Below are 12884 nucleotides of genomic sequence, written 5' to 3'. Positions count from 1 at the left end.
TTACACTACATATATACTGAATATATCAAGAGGCAAACCCCAGGTACACAGCTACATATGCTGACCAACATTCCTGTAAAATTTCATGAAAAGATCAAATACTTTTTGAGCTACGCTTGACACCAATTGAGAACGCACGAACAAGGGCAAATATAAATCCCCGTCCACCCCCACAAAATGAGCAAAGGATGAGACATGTATCTTTTTTACAATTTTTACAGACAATGAGATCCTTTGGTATTAGTAGTTGCATGGGTTTGTTTCCTTCCCTCTGTGACATAGTGTCGTGTGGTCCTGCAGTGTAAGAATGGCTGCTTATGCCTGTAAAGGATAATTAAATAAATAAAGATCAACAATTTCTGGCGTAAATCAAAGAAATATGAATAAAATCAGCTCTTAATACATAAATGGTCAATGGAAAGATAATGAAACACAATGATTTCATACAATTACATGTAGAGGACATGAACAAACGCTTTGATTAGTTAGATAAAAAAAAGATTAGTAATATATATATTGGGACAATCAACTTATATATTGCTACCTTGGTTTCATACACTAGCGGCATGGTTCAATATAGTGTGGTTTAATATAATGGATTCCGGTTAAATAAGGTGTTTTTCAATTCATATAGCCGAAGTGAACTTATATATTATCCAAATGGTTAAATAAATTGAAAAAGAACAATAGACAGCCATGGCTTTCCATACTAGTCTATATAACTTCAAAAATTGTGCCTTATTTCTCAACAGTATTAATAAACAGCATCTCTTCTATTTGTCTTACATGGAAATTTTTAGCAAACAGAATACAAAATATGCCATTACCAGATGAAATCGTGTTGATTATGTATACGTACTTAAAGGCACTCTGCTTAGGTACAAAGGCCTAAAACCTAAACTTTCAAAACTTACTAAAATGAAGTTAAAGAACTTTTAAAAAAATGTGCTAAGGATAATTAAGAAATATACTCTGAATTAAATACAAAATCGATTTTTTGTGTGATCCATAGCCGGATTTGAGTGGTTTTATTTTTATAAAGGGAAAGTGGGGTATCATTTTCCAAAAATACAAGTTGTTGGTCCAAACCTACATTGATTGGTACACAAATCACAGAAAACTATTTCCAGTCCCGTCACGTCAAAATACCCAGTGAAGTCCCTATATAAAGTATGTTTTGCTTGACCAATTGATAAAATCATAATATAAATCAAAGAAAGTTGTACTGTTATATACAGTTATGATGTTTTCATTGACATTGTAATTAAATACAACATAAATACAACATAAATACTACGCAGTATGACCGTTTTACTGTTCGGTAGTATATATAATGAGGGGAACAGCATATATATGATATAGTAACTGGTAAAGACTAGTTAGTAAATACAGTCAATGCAACGCAATTCAAAATCAAACCTTTGTTAAATAAGCTGTTCTTTTATGGGAAATTGGTAGTTTTCAGGTGGCAAGTTCAGTCAGTCGTGTTCTCGCGGTGTAGGTTTTATACATGCAGCAATGTGAATCTGCATGAACATTATGAATTGCAATAAAACGTATCTAATGTAAACTTACCAGCACTTTATGGGAAATAAATCGAGATAAGCATTTATTGTATGATTTTCTCGTACTCCTATTTTGTCGAACTGTCGAGATTTATTTTGTGATTGGTTTTTAACAATGAGCACAAAGGTTACAATAAATTATATTTATTTTGACACACAAGAAATCTGCAATCTAACACAGATCATATAGCACAATATATACATATTTTATATACATTTGTCAACATTTACACACATACAATAGTCATGTACACAATGTTTATATTAGATATAAGTACATGTAGATCTATTAACAAAAATAAATTATCATATAATACACAACTGGTCATATTTTGCTTCTAAAGAGATGAGACATAAAAGTTTAATGGATCAAAATATGTTGAAATAACGAATATTTAGATAAAATGCAACAAACTGTACAACAACAATAGACATTAAATTCGTTAGCCGCATGAAATTGTTTCCTGCAGATGCCGTTACACTGAGAGGCGTGGCAAATGGATCGACAGTTGGGAGAGTTTCAGATGTTGATCCCGCAGATGTAGGCTGTGTAGCCGGTCGTGTTACCCTCGGCGTGGTTTGTTGTGGCGATATGGTCGACATCGGGGTTGTTGGTGAAGGCGTAGATTGTTTTTCTGGAAAAAACAAAGATCACTGTTACAGAACAATAAACGATCTAAATTATTAAATTTTATAGTAATGACAAAATGCCTATCATCTGCTTTGATTTAGAATGCATCCATGTGTATACCCAGGGTCTTTCAAATAGACCCTGGTATACAGAAATTAACCATTTTATTGGCCAGTATTGTTACCGCCATACGTAAAGTCGATTATACTTAATAATGCATGTTGTCGAGGTTTTGTGGATGCATACAAATAACGTACTCGTACATAACACAATGGACTAATTTGGCTCCCTTTCGAGTCTGGATCACTTATGTTGAGCAAAAAAACAACGTTTTTTTATTTCACGTTCTAAAAATAAACTTACCTTGTACGCATGCGTACTTGTGTGCCTTTTTGCACCAATCAACAACTAGTTGCCATTTACCATTTTGTTTTATAGCTGCGAAACATCTGTCTGATTGTTCAATGTCTTTGGGACTGGAGTCTAAAATGATTAAAGATAAAACATGTATTTTCCGTGTCATTTGCAAGTTCATTATAAAAATTTCAAATTTATGATACATATCCTTTAAAACCCAATTAAAGTAATGAAATATATGTATTTATAAGTTCTTCCATCCATGATGATTTGTAGTAGGCTCATACGAAGTTTGATTACTATATGTGCGAGTATATGAACTGCCAGAAATTCTAAGGGTGTTTTAGAATACTGTACCATAACAAGAGCTGTCGGTAGGACAGCAACGCTCGACTATTCTTAGTGCTTGATAGTAAAAAAAAATGCTTGATACAGTTACCTCCTTCTGTTTACAGGTTGGGGTAATGATGGTGAACAAGTGTGCAAAGTTTCAAAGCCATATGTCAATGGACTTGGAAAATATTTGAACTATTACAAAAACTTTAACATAAATTCTAAGTCGAAAAAGGGGCATTATTCTGTCAAAATGCTTGATAGAGTTACCTCCTCCTGTCTACAGGTTTGGGTTATGATGGTGAACAAGTGTGCACAGTTTCAAAGCCATATGTCAATGGACTTTGAAAATATTTGAACTATTACAAAACTTCAACATAAGTGGTTACGCCGACGCCGACGCAGACGCCGACGCCGACGCTCGGGTGACTGCAATAGCTCTACTTATTCTTATCGAATAGTCGAGCTAAAAATGGTTTGCAACTACATCTCAGTATTCAGTATTAACGATCATTCGATATCTTCAATAATTTTCCTTTTTATAAGGGTATACATGCAACAGTTACAAAACGGTGGTCCTATAACAATTTAATTTTCAAATTCATAATGACTTGTGTGTCTGTAGTCTATGCGAAATGAGGTCCGTCCATCTACACTAAATTCAGCTTTCGTTGTCGAGTACTGACATTAAAGGGTTAATTTCGAAACATAAAGTGATGATAATTTACTTCCATGTATATTCCATGGGGTACTAGCCAAAGATTAATTTTGAACCAAAAGAAGGTCACTGAATGGCGGCCAATGAGAATCTAAATGTACAATAACCTGAGACAACATGAAAAGAAGGTAGCCCTGAAAAAGGATGTTGGTTTCCAAGCAAAGGACATGCCATTCATTCCGTTACTCTGTGACATAGTTAAAGGAAGTGTATTTATATGACCTACCATAACTCCAAACGATAACTTGTTTTCTATGAAAAGCGGTCCAGTAAACTGGATCGTTAAACATAACTTTCTGTTTGAAGTAATTGTTGGTTGTCCGATTCACGGTCGCTAAACGACTGGTAGTTCCTTCGCATTGTATGCGTGCCTGGTACCACGTGTTCAGCGCATTACTTTCTAGAACACACATGTTTGGGGGTGCGGTGCATTGCACTGAAATGATGATCAAAATGTCTTAGCAAAGCATCATTGTTTATCAAATAAATTATATGGTATCAAATTCAGCCAAATATAATAATGGTTCAGTGACGAGTAGCGTGTCTTAAAATCATCGAAAAACATCAGATTAAATGATGAAGTATGGATTGTTATACGTGTATTAGTATGCGATATAAAATTATACATGTATAGCTTATTTATCCCACTTTTATAGGCAGTCGTCGACGGAAGTTTAATAGTATGAAACTACAATCTATTATCAATGCAATATTATTTTACATACGTATACGTTAAATATACACATTGACTTGCTTTTTTTAGAAACATTGCAGTATTAATTATATCAAACAGTTAAAATGCTCGGTCAAATAATTTAAAATAATGCCCAAAGGAACATCTTGTGTTTCTCTCTACTTAGGGTGGAAATCATGGAATTTAAAAAGTTAACGGCTACAATAATTATTACCAATGATGTAGGTACTTACACCTATCGCATGTGAACAACTTCGGCTGATTGCAATCTAGTGGAAGCCATTTGTCTGCCTTGGCATTGTATGCAATGCATTCTCCTTGATTAGGGGCATTCATATCCAGTTGAATTTCTCCTGGTTTCACTGCAAAACAAAATAATTCTCGAATAACTATATAGGGAATAGTGCATGAGGTGTGATTCTGGTTGGATGTATTGCTTAAGCCTTAAAGGCACATTATGCTTCAGAATTCCATTTTTTTATAATGTTAAACATGTGTTTAATAATGTAATAGATTTAGAGCATGTTAGATCGAAAGTAGCGCTCAATGTGCAGTAAAGGTAGCAAATTGTGAACAAATTAGTATTTTGACGTCCATACAAAATACTTATTCACTATGATTATAATAATTGCAAACATAGCAAAAGAAGCAAATGATATTTCATGAGTTTGGCAAATGAGCATGTTTTTTTTAGAAACTGTAACAAGATTCCAAAAATGATAAGTTTTTGAGCATTAATGAGGCATCATGAACCTTAAACTTGTTAAGGTGAAGTTGTATTCAATCGGGCCGGTATGATATAGCATTCCATGTGACATTCATATGTCAACACAATACAAGCACAAATATACATGTACAGTATCCTCATGCATCTGTTCACAAATGATTTTATGTTCCTGTATGTATTATATATTCATTCTTATTCAATCTTTTGGGGTCCTAAATGAAGCTCAGACATACCCAACTTTTCGACCCTTTGCGTAAGGACAGAAACCGGAAGTACAAAATGTATACCTGTTGACAATATTGCGCTATTTACCCCATTAACAGACAATAAAAATTAAAAAAAAAAGAATAAACCACTTACATCTTCTATACATTGAAACCGTATTAAACTGGGGTTCTTGACTTCCGCACCAGGACATTTGTGACCCGGAATTATCCAAGGTTTCACCGGGACACGGTCGTCTGCAATAGACACCTGGCACTGAAACCGCTTGTTGCGGAATGTTGTCAACGCAGTAACAAAACTGGCCCTATTCAAATAAATGTAGATTTTGCTAGATATATACAGTCTGTTTACAAAGGAGTACCGTTTTTTAATAACATATACCTAAAACAAAAACCAAGCAATGCTAGACAAAGTCCGAATTTTATCGGTTCAACTGCGATATATTCGACGATATATTCCCAAATTACACAAGTATGCCAGACAAAAGATTCAATGGGGACATAAACTATGCTGTAAATATCTAATCAACCATCTTTAATAATTAATTATTCATATCTCTTTTGAGAGCAACTGCATTATTCTAATTGGGAAAGTACATACACAAATTAAGTGCAATTTGTAAATTACATACAAAATGCTATACAAGCAAATGACGATTCAGCTTTATTGCGCAAGAGTACTGTTTTCGAAACTGTAAAATGGCACCAAAAATAAAAAGCTTTTGAAAAAAATTAAACATTTATTTTTCGTGTTTATTAGGAATTTGCGAGTATATATTTGATATACTGCAAACATTTTAAAGAAACATTGTTACCTTGTTCTTTAAATTTTCAGACCATTATTAATTAAAGGTACGTGTCAGGTAGGCCGGGAACAAGTGACTAATAGTTACGCCAAACAACAATTTCATTCAGATTTTATCCAACAAATAGACATAGTTCATACTGACATTTGTAATATATGAAAATTAGGTCAGGAGTAACAAACAGTACAAGCACAATTGTATTAAATATAGAAAAAATATGTAAAAAATCCTAAAACAAATATGATAAAGAAGCAGAAATGTCAACCTCATTTGTGTAAGGGTTTTTGTCAACTATTTTGTCCTATTTTGACCTGTTTTTTATACAAATACTGTTTACATTGTACGATATTTATATTCGGCTGACAACGGAAAGAAACAGAAATTCTCGATTAAGAAACCGTTGTTATGTTATTAGGACAATGTCGTTGGGTAATTAAGTATTGTGTTTATTTGGATCTCTCATTAGTGGCGATTAATGAACGCATAATTGGGTCGTTATAAAAATTGCTGTATGCTTTTTAGATGTCTTTGAAGTATCATTATTTATTTTTTTGTATTTATATGTTTCTATTATTTTTTACCTGCAAACCTATGTACGCAGTATCCTGACATTCTCGTAGGCACGTGACTAAATAATTATTCACCAATATTTTGCTTCTTTTAACGACGAGACTCATGTTTCTATAGCAACCTAAAATGGAAACAAACATCAATTTACACACTTTCAGAAAATTACAATATTTTTTTTGTCATTATTGTATACTGGGCAATATTGGTCGGGTCTATGCAATTTCCTACAAAGGCACTACATCAATGTGTTTGTTTTCGCTCATTGTAAAGATATCGTGACAGTTCACATTAGGTTATTTGTTTTTAATTCACTCCGTTCAATCTACGCCTGGAGATATATAGTGGTTAGCCGTACGTCATAAACAAAATTTGACAGCTGCCCTTTGGATAAATAGTTTCTTATAAGTTGTAAAATATTTTCTAAATTAAGTTTAAATTAAAGCAGGGGACATAAATAGTTCGAGCGACCCAATCCTACCTGGAGAAATTCCGTAAACCCATAAATTTTTACCGACGATCTTTTCCTGTGAAATACTTTTTCTTCAAACTGGATTTAAATTTCTAAAAATTAACAACTAATTTGAAACTGTGGCCCTAAACACAAAATTGTGTATTCGGCCTAATCATATAATGTACTTGGCTGAACAATCAACACCACCCTTGTCTTTTATAAGATGATAAGAATTTTATCCTTTTTATAGTACCAATATCAGTGAAAGACGTGGGCGATGAAATGTTCTCTGACTAAATAACCGGGGGCGTAAATTTTACAGTCAAATTGACAGTCCAAAACTATACTTGAATGACTAAACATATAAAAAATCATCTTTTAAACAAAATATATCAAATTACTGCGTAAACCGGTATGATAATCAGAAATAGTACTAACTTTAAATGAAAGCCCAATTATGTTATACAGTTCATATTAGAAAGATGGCATTACCGTGAGTTTGCCTTTCACCATGTGTTTCAGCATTTATTTAGTGCATTGTTTTACACACCACTTCCAATAGCAATTTAAATAACTTTAATTTCACTTTTTCTTCAAATTACAAATATTAGCAATATTACAACTAAAATACATATACATGTACATGTCTCTTAACATCTATGCTGACCGTCTACAAAAATACATTATTCGGCTCATATGAATTAGCTAGATCTCATTTCCCCGCCCCCTATAAGAGACCACACTTTTTGTAAGTAGCTATTTTTATACATTCCCTTTCACTATCTTTTAAATCTGTGCAGTCTATACTGATATAACAATTATGGGTTTTACTCCGTATAAATCTTTAATTAAGTGTCTTACCATCTATGGTTACCGTTTGTGAATAGCCGATATAGCGTCCTACCCAGACGCTCTCCCCCGGGGCTGGTTGAATATCTCTGTCAAAAGCTTGTTGTAATTGAACATTGTCTAATATGGCGAGGGAACCACGTATACTTTTACAAGAAGTTGATGCCTGCTGCCATGTTCCCTCGTTCCGAGACAATACAAAGCTTATATCAGCATAACTGCCTAAAAGAAAGATGTCATGTTTTGAATAAACATAGCGAAAAGTTTTTTTATAAGATTTTTAAACATACTATTTATGATTGTGATAAGAAGTACAAATAGAGAGGGTCTTTCAAATAGAATGGTCTGGAAACACGCTTTGTAAACCCTTCTCGCTACAATTAAAATGTCTCGTATTAACTCGGTATAGTTTGCTATGCGCAAATTATGTAAGTGTTCAAGAAAAGGGCTAAAATTAAATACAGGAGCAAAAATTGATTTTTTTTTCTTTAAAAAATCTTTAAATCTTCTATATGAAAGACCCTGTTGTAGACGATTTTTGTTGTGTAGCATTTTGGTCAAGGCCACTTTTCCCATAAAAATCCACACCCTGATTTATTACTAATTACACCGTACTTTTACCTTTGCCGTCAAACAATCCCTGCATATATTTATGGATATATATTTATATCTGTACAGTATTTAGTTTATTTGCATTCAAACTGCACACTTTTAGCTATTATCTGCAAATTTTGACATCCCACGACATAAACTTTTTCTTCTTCGGAGTTTATTTTGAATATATACTGTAGCCACTTTAATACAGTTCAACTGCCGCTTAATACCAAAAATATAAGTCAGGACTGTAATAAAGAATGCAAGTCTCAAAAGCGCTCTTTTATTTCCTACTTAAAAACTCCTAGTGCAAATAAATCTTGCTGAGCGACCATATATAATTTTAACAACTCTCCAGACAGATTTGACTGTAATTGCTCCAGGATACGCAATTTAAGATATTTTCTCGGAGGATTCTTAAAGATACATGTACATGTCCCATTAACACTCAAAAAAAAGAAAATTCGGGGGGAAAAGCGCATAATATTTCAAAGAAATGCTAAAAATACACCACTTACCAAACCGATGCATCAATCGTAACATATGTACTTATTTCTTTTGACATTTTCGAAATTAGTTTTTCTGACCTTCCATTCATTTTGTCTATCATATGACTGGTTAGTTTGTAATTTGTTTAAAGGAGAAGTATTTTAGTAGTTCTAGCATGCTGTTACAAATTTCTTATCAAAACCCTTGGAACAGCAAATTGAGATAATCTTTTCCGAGTAATTAAATCGTTAATACAATCCGTAAATTTCCGACCACATATAAAATGATATTTCAATTCGAAGTTTGCCATAATATTAAAAAAAAATAAGTTAAGAAATACAAATTAAACATACATACTCATGAACATTTTTAAAGAGTTGTGTTAAATAAAATTATTTCATTTAAATATACAATGTATGTCATCATACAAACTATACATATTTTCTTTTGTTTAACAGTTTTCGCTTTATAAATATTTTTTTCCGCGTTCGTTTGCAAAAAAAAATACATTTACCGATCAAAAGTATAATTCATACTTACCAACAAAAAATAATATGAATATAATAATTCCAAACATTGATGAACATCTAGTCCCAGCAGACGACATGTTTGTTACAGCAGAAGTCAAAAAACGGCAATTTATGATGTAAGTTTCAGTCACTTCCTTTGTTACGTTTCAGCGTTCTTGTAATGAATGTATCAATACACACGCTGGGAACATCCATATTATTTACACGTACTAAATCATTTGACCGTTCAAATGACGCTTATTTTTGTTTCTTATGAGGGAAAGGCTAATCAGCTATGAATAATTGACCATAAAAAACGCTTTTTCCCCACTCGTGATTAATAATAACACACTCCCATAAGTGATACAGATTTTTGGAGTCGCGAGAGAACTGTCACCGTTGTAAAACTCCTGCAGATTTAAACAAGAAAACGCCGGAAAATATTTATCTTGAAAACGAAATAAATAATAACACCGTCTGAGCACTATCTAATAATAACATGTACGTTCTGTGCAGTATGCATTTGCAATACCAACTCGATTTCTTACGAGAAAATTTTTGACATGCAAAATATTTCACGTAATCGACTAATTAAATATCAAACTAATTTGAAATTTCGAAATTTGTATTAAATGATTCAACATTTAGAATTTGACCAATTATGTTGTCACCTCAGTCAGTCAGTAAAAAAATAGCCAGAGGGTTTGAAAAATGCTTCCGAATTGAAGTTTTAAAACATGATGTACGGTGATGGATGACAGCGATTGAAAAATAAACGGACATTTTGACAACATTTCCTTGTCAAATTATAAACATTAAAAGTTAAATACCGCGTTCTTACAACTTGTTTACATTTGCTGCATATTATATGCTGTACATAAGATTTATATATTTAAAATAAACACCTTATGAATATGACGGGCAAAATAGCTACAAACATTTGTACATATATAGAAATACACAAAATGTTATACACACAATAACAACAACACACGGAGTTGTGCATTTGATACTACATATATACGCAAAAATCAATTCGATGTAAGAAATATTTGAGAGCATGAACCATTTTTCTTTATTTTCCTTTTTTCTCATACTAATTGATTGACAGTTACAGTAGTGATATAAATTATATCTTACTAGCGGAAGCCAGTGCTTCACTGATTAGCATGAAATAATTATCTATAATCATTAGCAATTTGGTTATACATAATAACTTGTTAAATATTCAATTTAGATAAGATAATCTACTGACGATATTGTAAACACTTTTTTTGCTGCAAAAAAGGACACATAACATGAAGTTTTATGAGATAATTACGATATGTAATTTGTCTTACTTTATTATTTGCCGCAGACAATATATACTGTTTCAAGTTATCTAATATTGAACCTTGGTACCGAATTTCAGTGAAAACCATGTTTAGCGACAAGTTTAATGATTGATGGTACTTGATATTAACCAAGCACGGAGATTTAAGGAGTAATATCAAACCAGTAACAATTTCTGTATACAAATCTACATTTATGGCATATGTAGTAGCATTTATAGCATAATTATGTAGACAATAGTACCGAGTTTTTTGTTGCTGTTGTTTTTTTTTTTTTTTTTTTTTTTCGTTAAAGTTTATCAAAGTGATCTCGTTTAATTTCACTGTATTTTAATGACATTACGCATAATTACAGTCATGAAAAAGTAACATTAAAGGAAAGGCTAGGATACATCACATGGGTCAAAAGAAAGGCATTAAAACTTGTATGACAACTCAGTCGTTGACTAAAAAGAAGTCATACTAAATTCCTGTTGTTTTGTGGGGACTAACTGGGGGCGGGCTCAGTAATAGATCGAAGTTACTCATTTATATACTGTAAAAACACAAATGAATCACATGTAAACAACAGCAATTTAAACCACAGTTTACATACATACATGTACATGTATTGAACAAAAAACAACTGTCAATAATGTAGTTAGATTGATAGTTTTTCTAGTGATGCATAGGTGAGAATGAAAGAAAACCTTTGTACGCATTTAAAAAGATGTCCATTAACTGTAATGTTATTCTGAATATTTGGGTTTGCCGTCAAAAAAAGATTTGAAATGAATCGTTCAACTCCGACTGGCCTAAATTAAATACTACAAGTCATTTTGAACCTTTCGCCGTCTACCAGACCACTCAATACTTACCATCAACATGTTTTGTTGTTATTGTTTTTTTTCTAAAAGTATATGAAAATCAATATATTTATTATTATTATGTTATTTGTACATATGTTTCGAGGTCAAAATAAAAATAAATTTAACTTCATTCAAGTACTCGTATATAGGTTTTCATATATTTTAAAGATAAGAATCTACGTTGCAATGGATCGAATGACATTCTTCACTCTTTAAAGCACTATAACGTGTCTTTAAAAAGAAATGATTCTTGTCTAAGTTTGAGAATTCAAATTAAACCGTATAAAATATGCCTTTTCCAAGAAACTTAACCAAGTCATGTGCCTTAAGTCTACGGCAAAGGAGAACTTCGTTCTTGTCCAATGAGAAAGGAACAAAATCCGTACCTTAATATATTGATACTCGTTATAAACATGTAACTTGAATTACTGCCGAAACTCTCGAAGAACGATTTAGTGAAAATTATGAACTGCAAAGTTACACAAAAAAATAATTGCTTTAATTTTATTATTTTCGGTAATGAAGAAAATCGTCCAGCGCAAAAACCCAAAATAAAACAAAAACAAGATCTATCAGTAAAATACACATCTCCGCATGAAAGATTGTCGCGGAAAAGGCGGGAAATGATGAGACAATAAACTGTCTCCACGTGTTTTCTCAGACATCGGCAGCAGGCTAGTTAAATTAGAAGCTTATATAAACTTGATTTTTTCCCCAATTTTTGTGGAACAAATTTTTAATCCCGACATAAAGTGTTCCATGAGTCTCATCCCATGCTAGGACATTACACCCTGTTGTCACTAAAAAATCAAAATGCCTTCGGGACCAGAACATAATCGGTATTTTATCTAAAGTAAATATGATCTAAGTTAACTAGAAATGTGTGGTCACGCCACGGATGCCCCCGCATGCAGCCAAAAGTTTCTTAATGATAACACAAACCACGTTTATACGAAGTTCAAGGCCCTGAAACTATTCAGGGTTTAACCGTTCGAAAAATGCATGTAGTGAATGATTAGAAATTGTAAATTTTTAAATCTTTTCCAAGTTCAAGGGGGATAACTGTCAAAAAGATCTGACCATGACAAAATTAGAACTTGACCTGTGTTTTCTGGTAAAACACCAGTACATGCAATGTCAACCTCACACATATATTCCTTCTAAAGTTACAGCACAAACTGATTTTTT

The 12884-nt window shown here is 32.6% G+C and overlaps 1 protein-coding gene across 1 annotated transcript; it reads right to left on the bottom strand.

Annotated features, from left to right (window-relative positions):
• Positions 1-1708: 1708 nt before the first annotated feature.
• Positions 1709-10170, bottom strand: LOC132722654 (uncharacterized). Its single transcript, XM_060707175.1, has 8 exons — positions 9549-10170; positions 7938-8147; positions 6637-6746; positions 5386-5554; positions 4532-4660; positions 3831-4040; positions 2560-2679; positions 1709-2200 (listed from the first exon to the last, which is right to left on the bottom strand). The coding sequence occupies exons 1-8, from the start codon at positions 9613-9615 to the stop codon at positions 1935-1937; spliced, it is 1281 nt and encodes a 426-aa protein (XP_060563158.1). The 5' UTR covers positions 9616-10170; the 3' UTR covers positions 1709-1934.
• Positions 10171-12884: the final 2714 nt, after the last annotated feature.

The sequence above is a fragment of the Ruditapes philippinarum genome, unplaced genomic scaffold (genome assembly GCF_026571515.1).
Source record: "Ruditapes philippinarum isolate M1 unplaced genomic scaffold, ASM2657151v2 ctg3513_1_1_1_1, whole genome shotgun sequence".
Lineage (NCBI taxonomy): Eukaryota > Metazoa > Mollusca > Bivalvia > Venerida > Veneridae > Ruditapes > Ruditapes philippinarum.
Note: the sequence above shows the minus strand (reverse complement) of the source record. Positions and strands in the feature narration are given on the sequence as shown.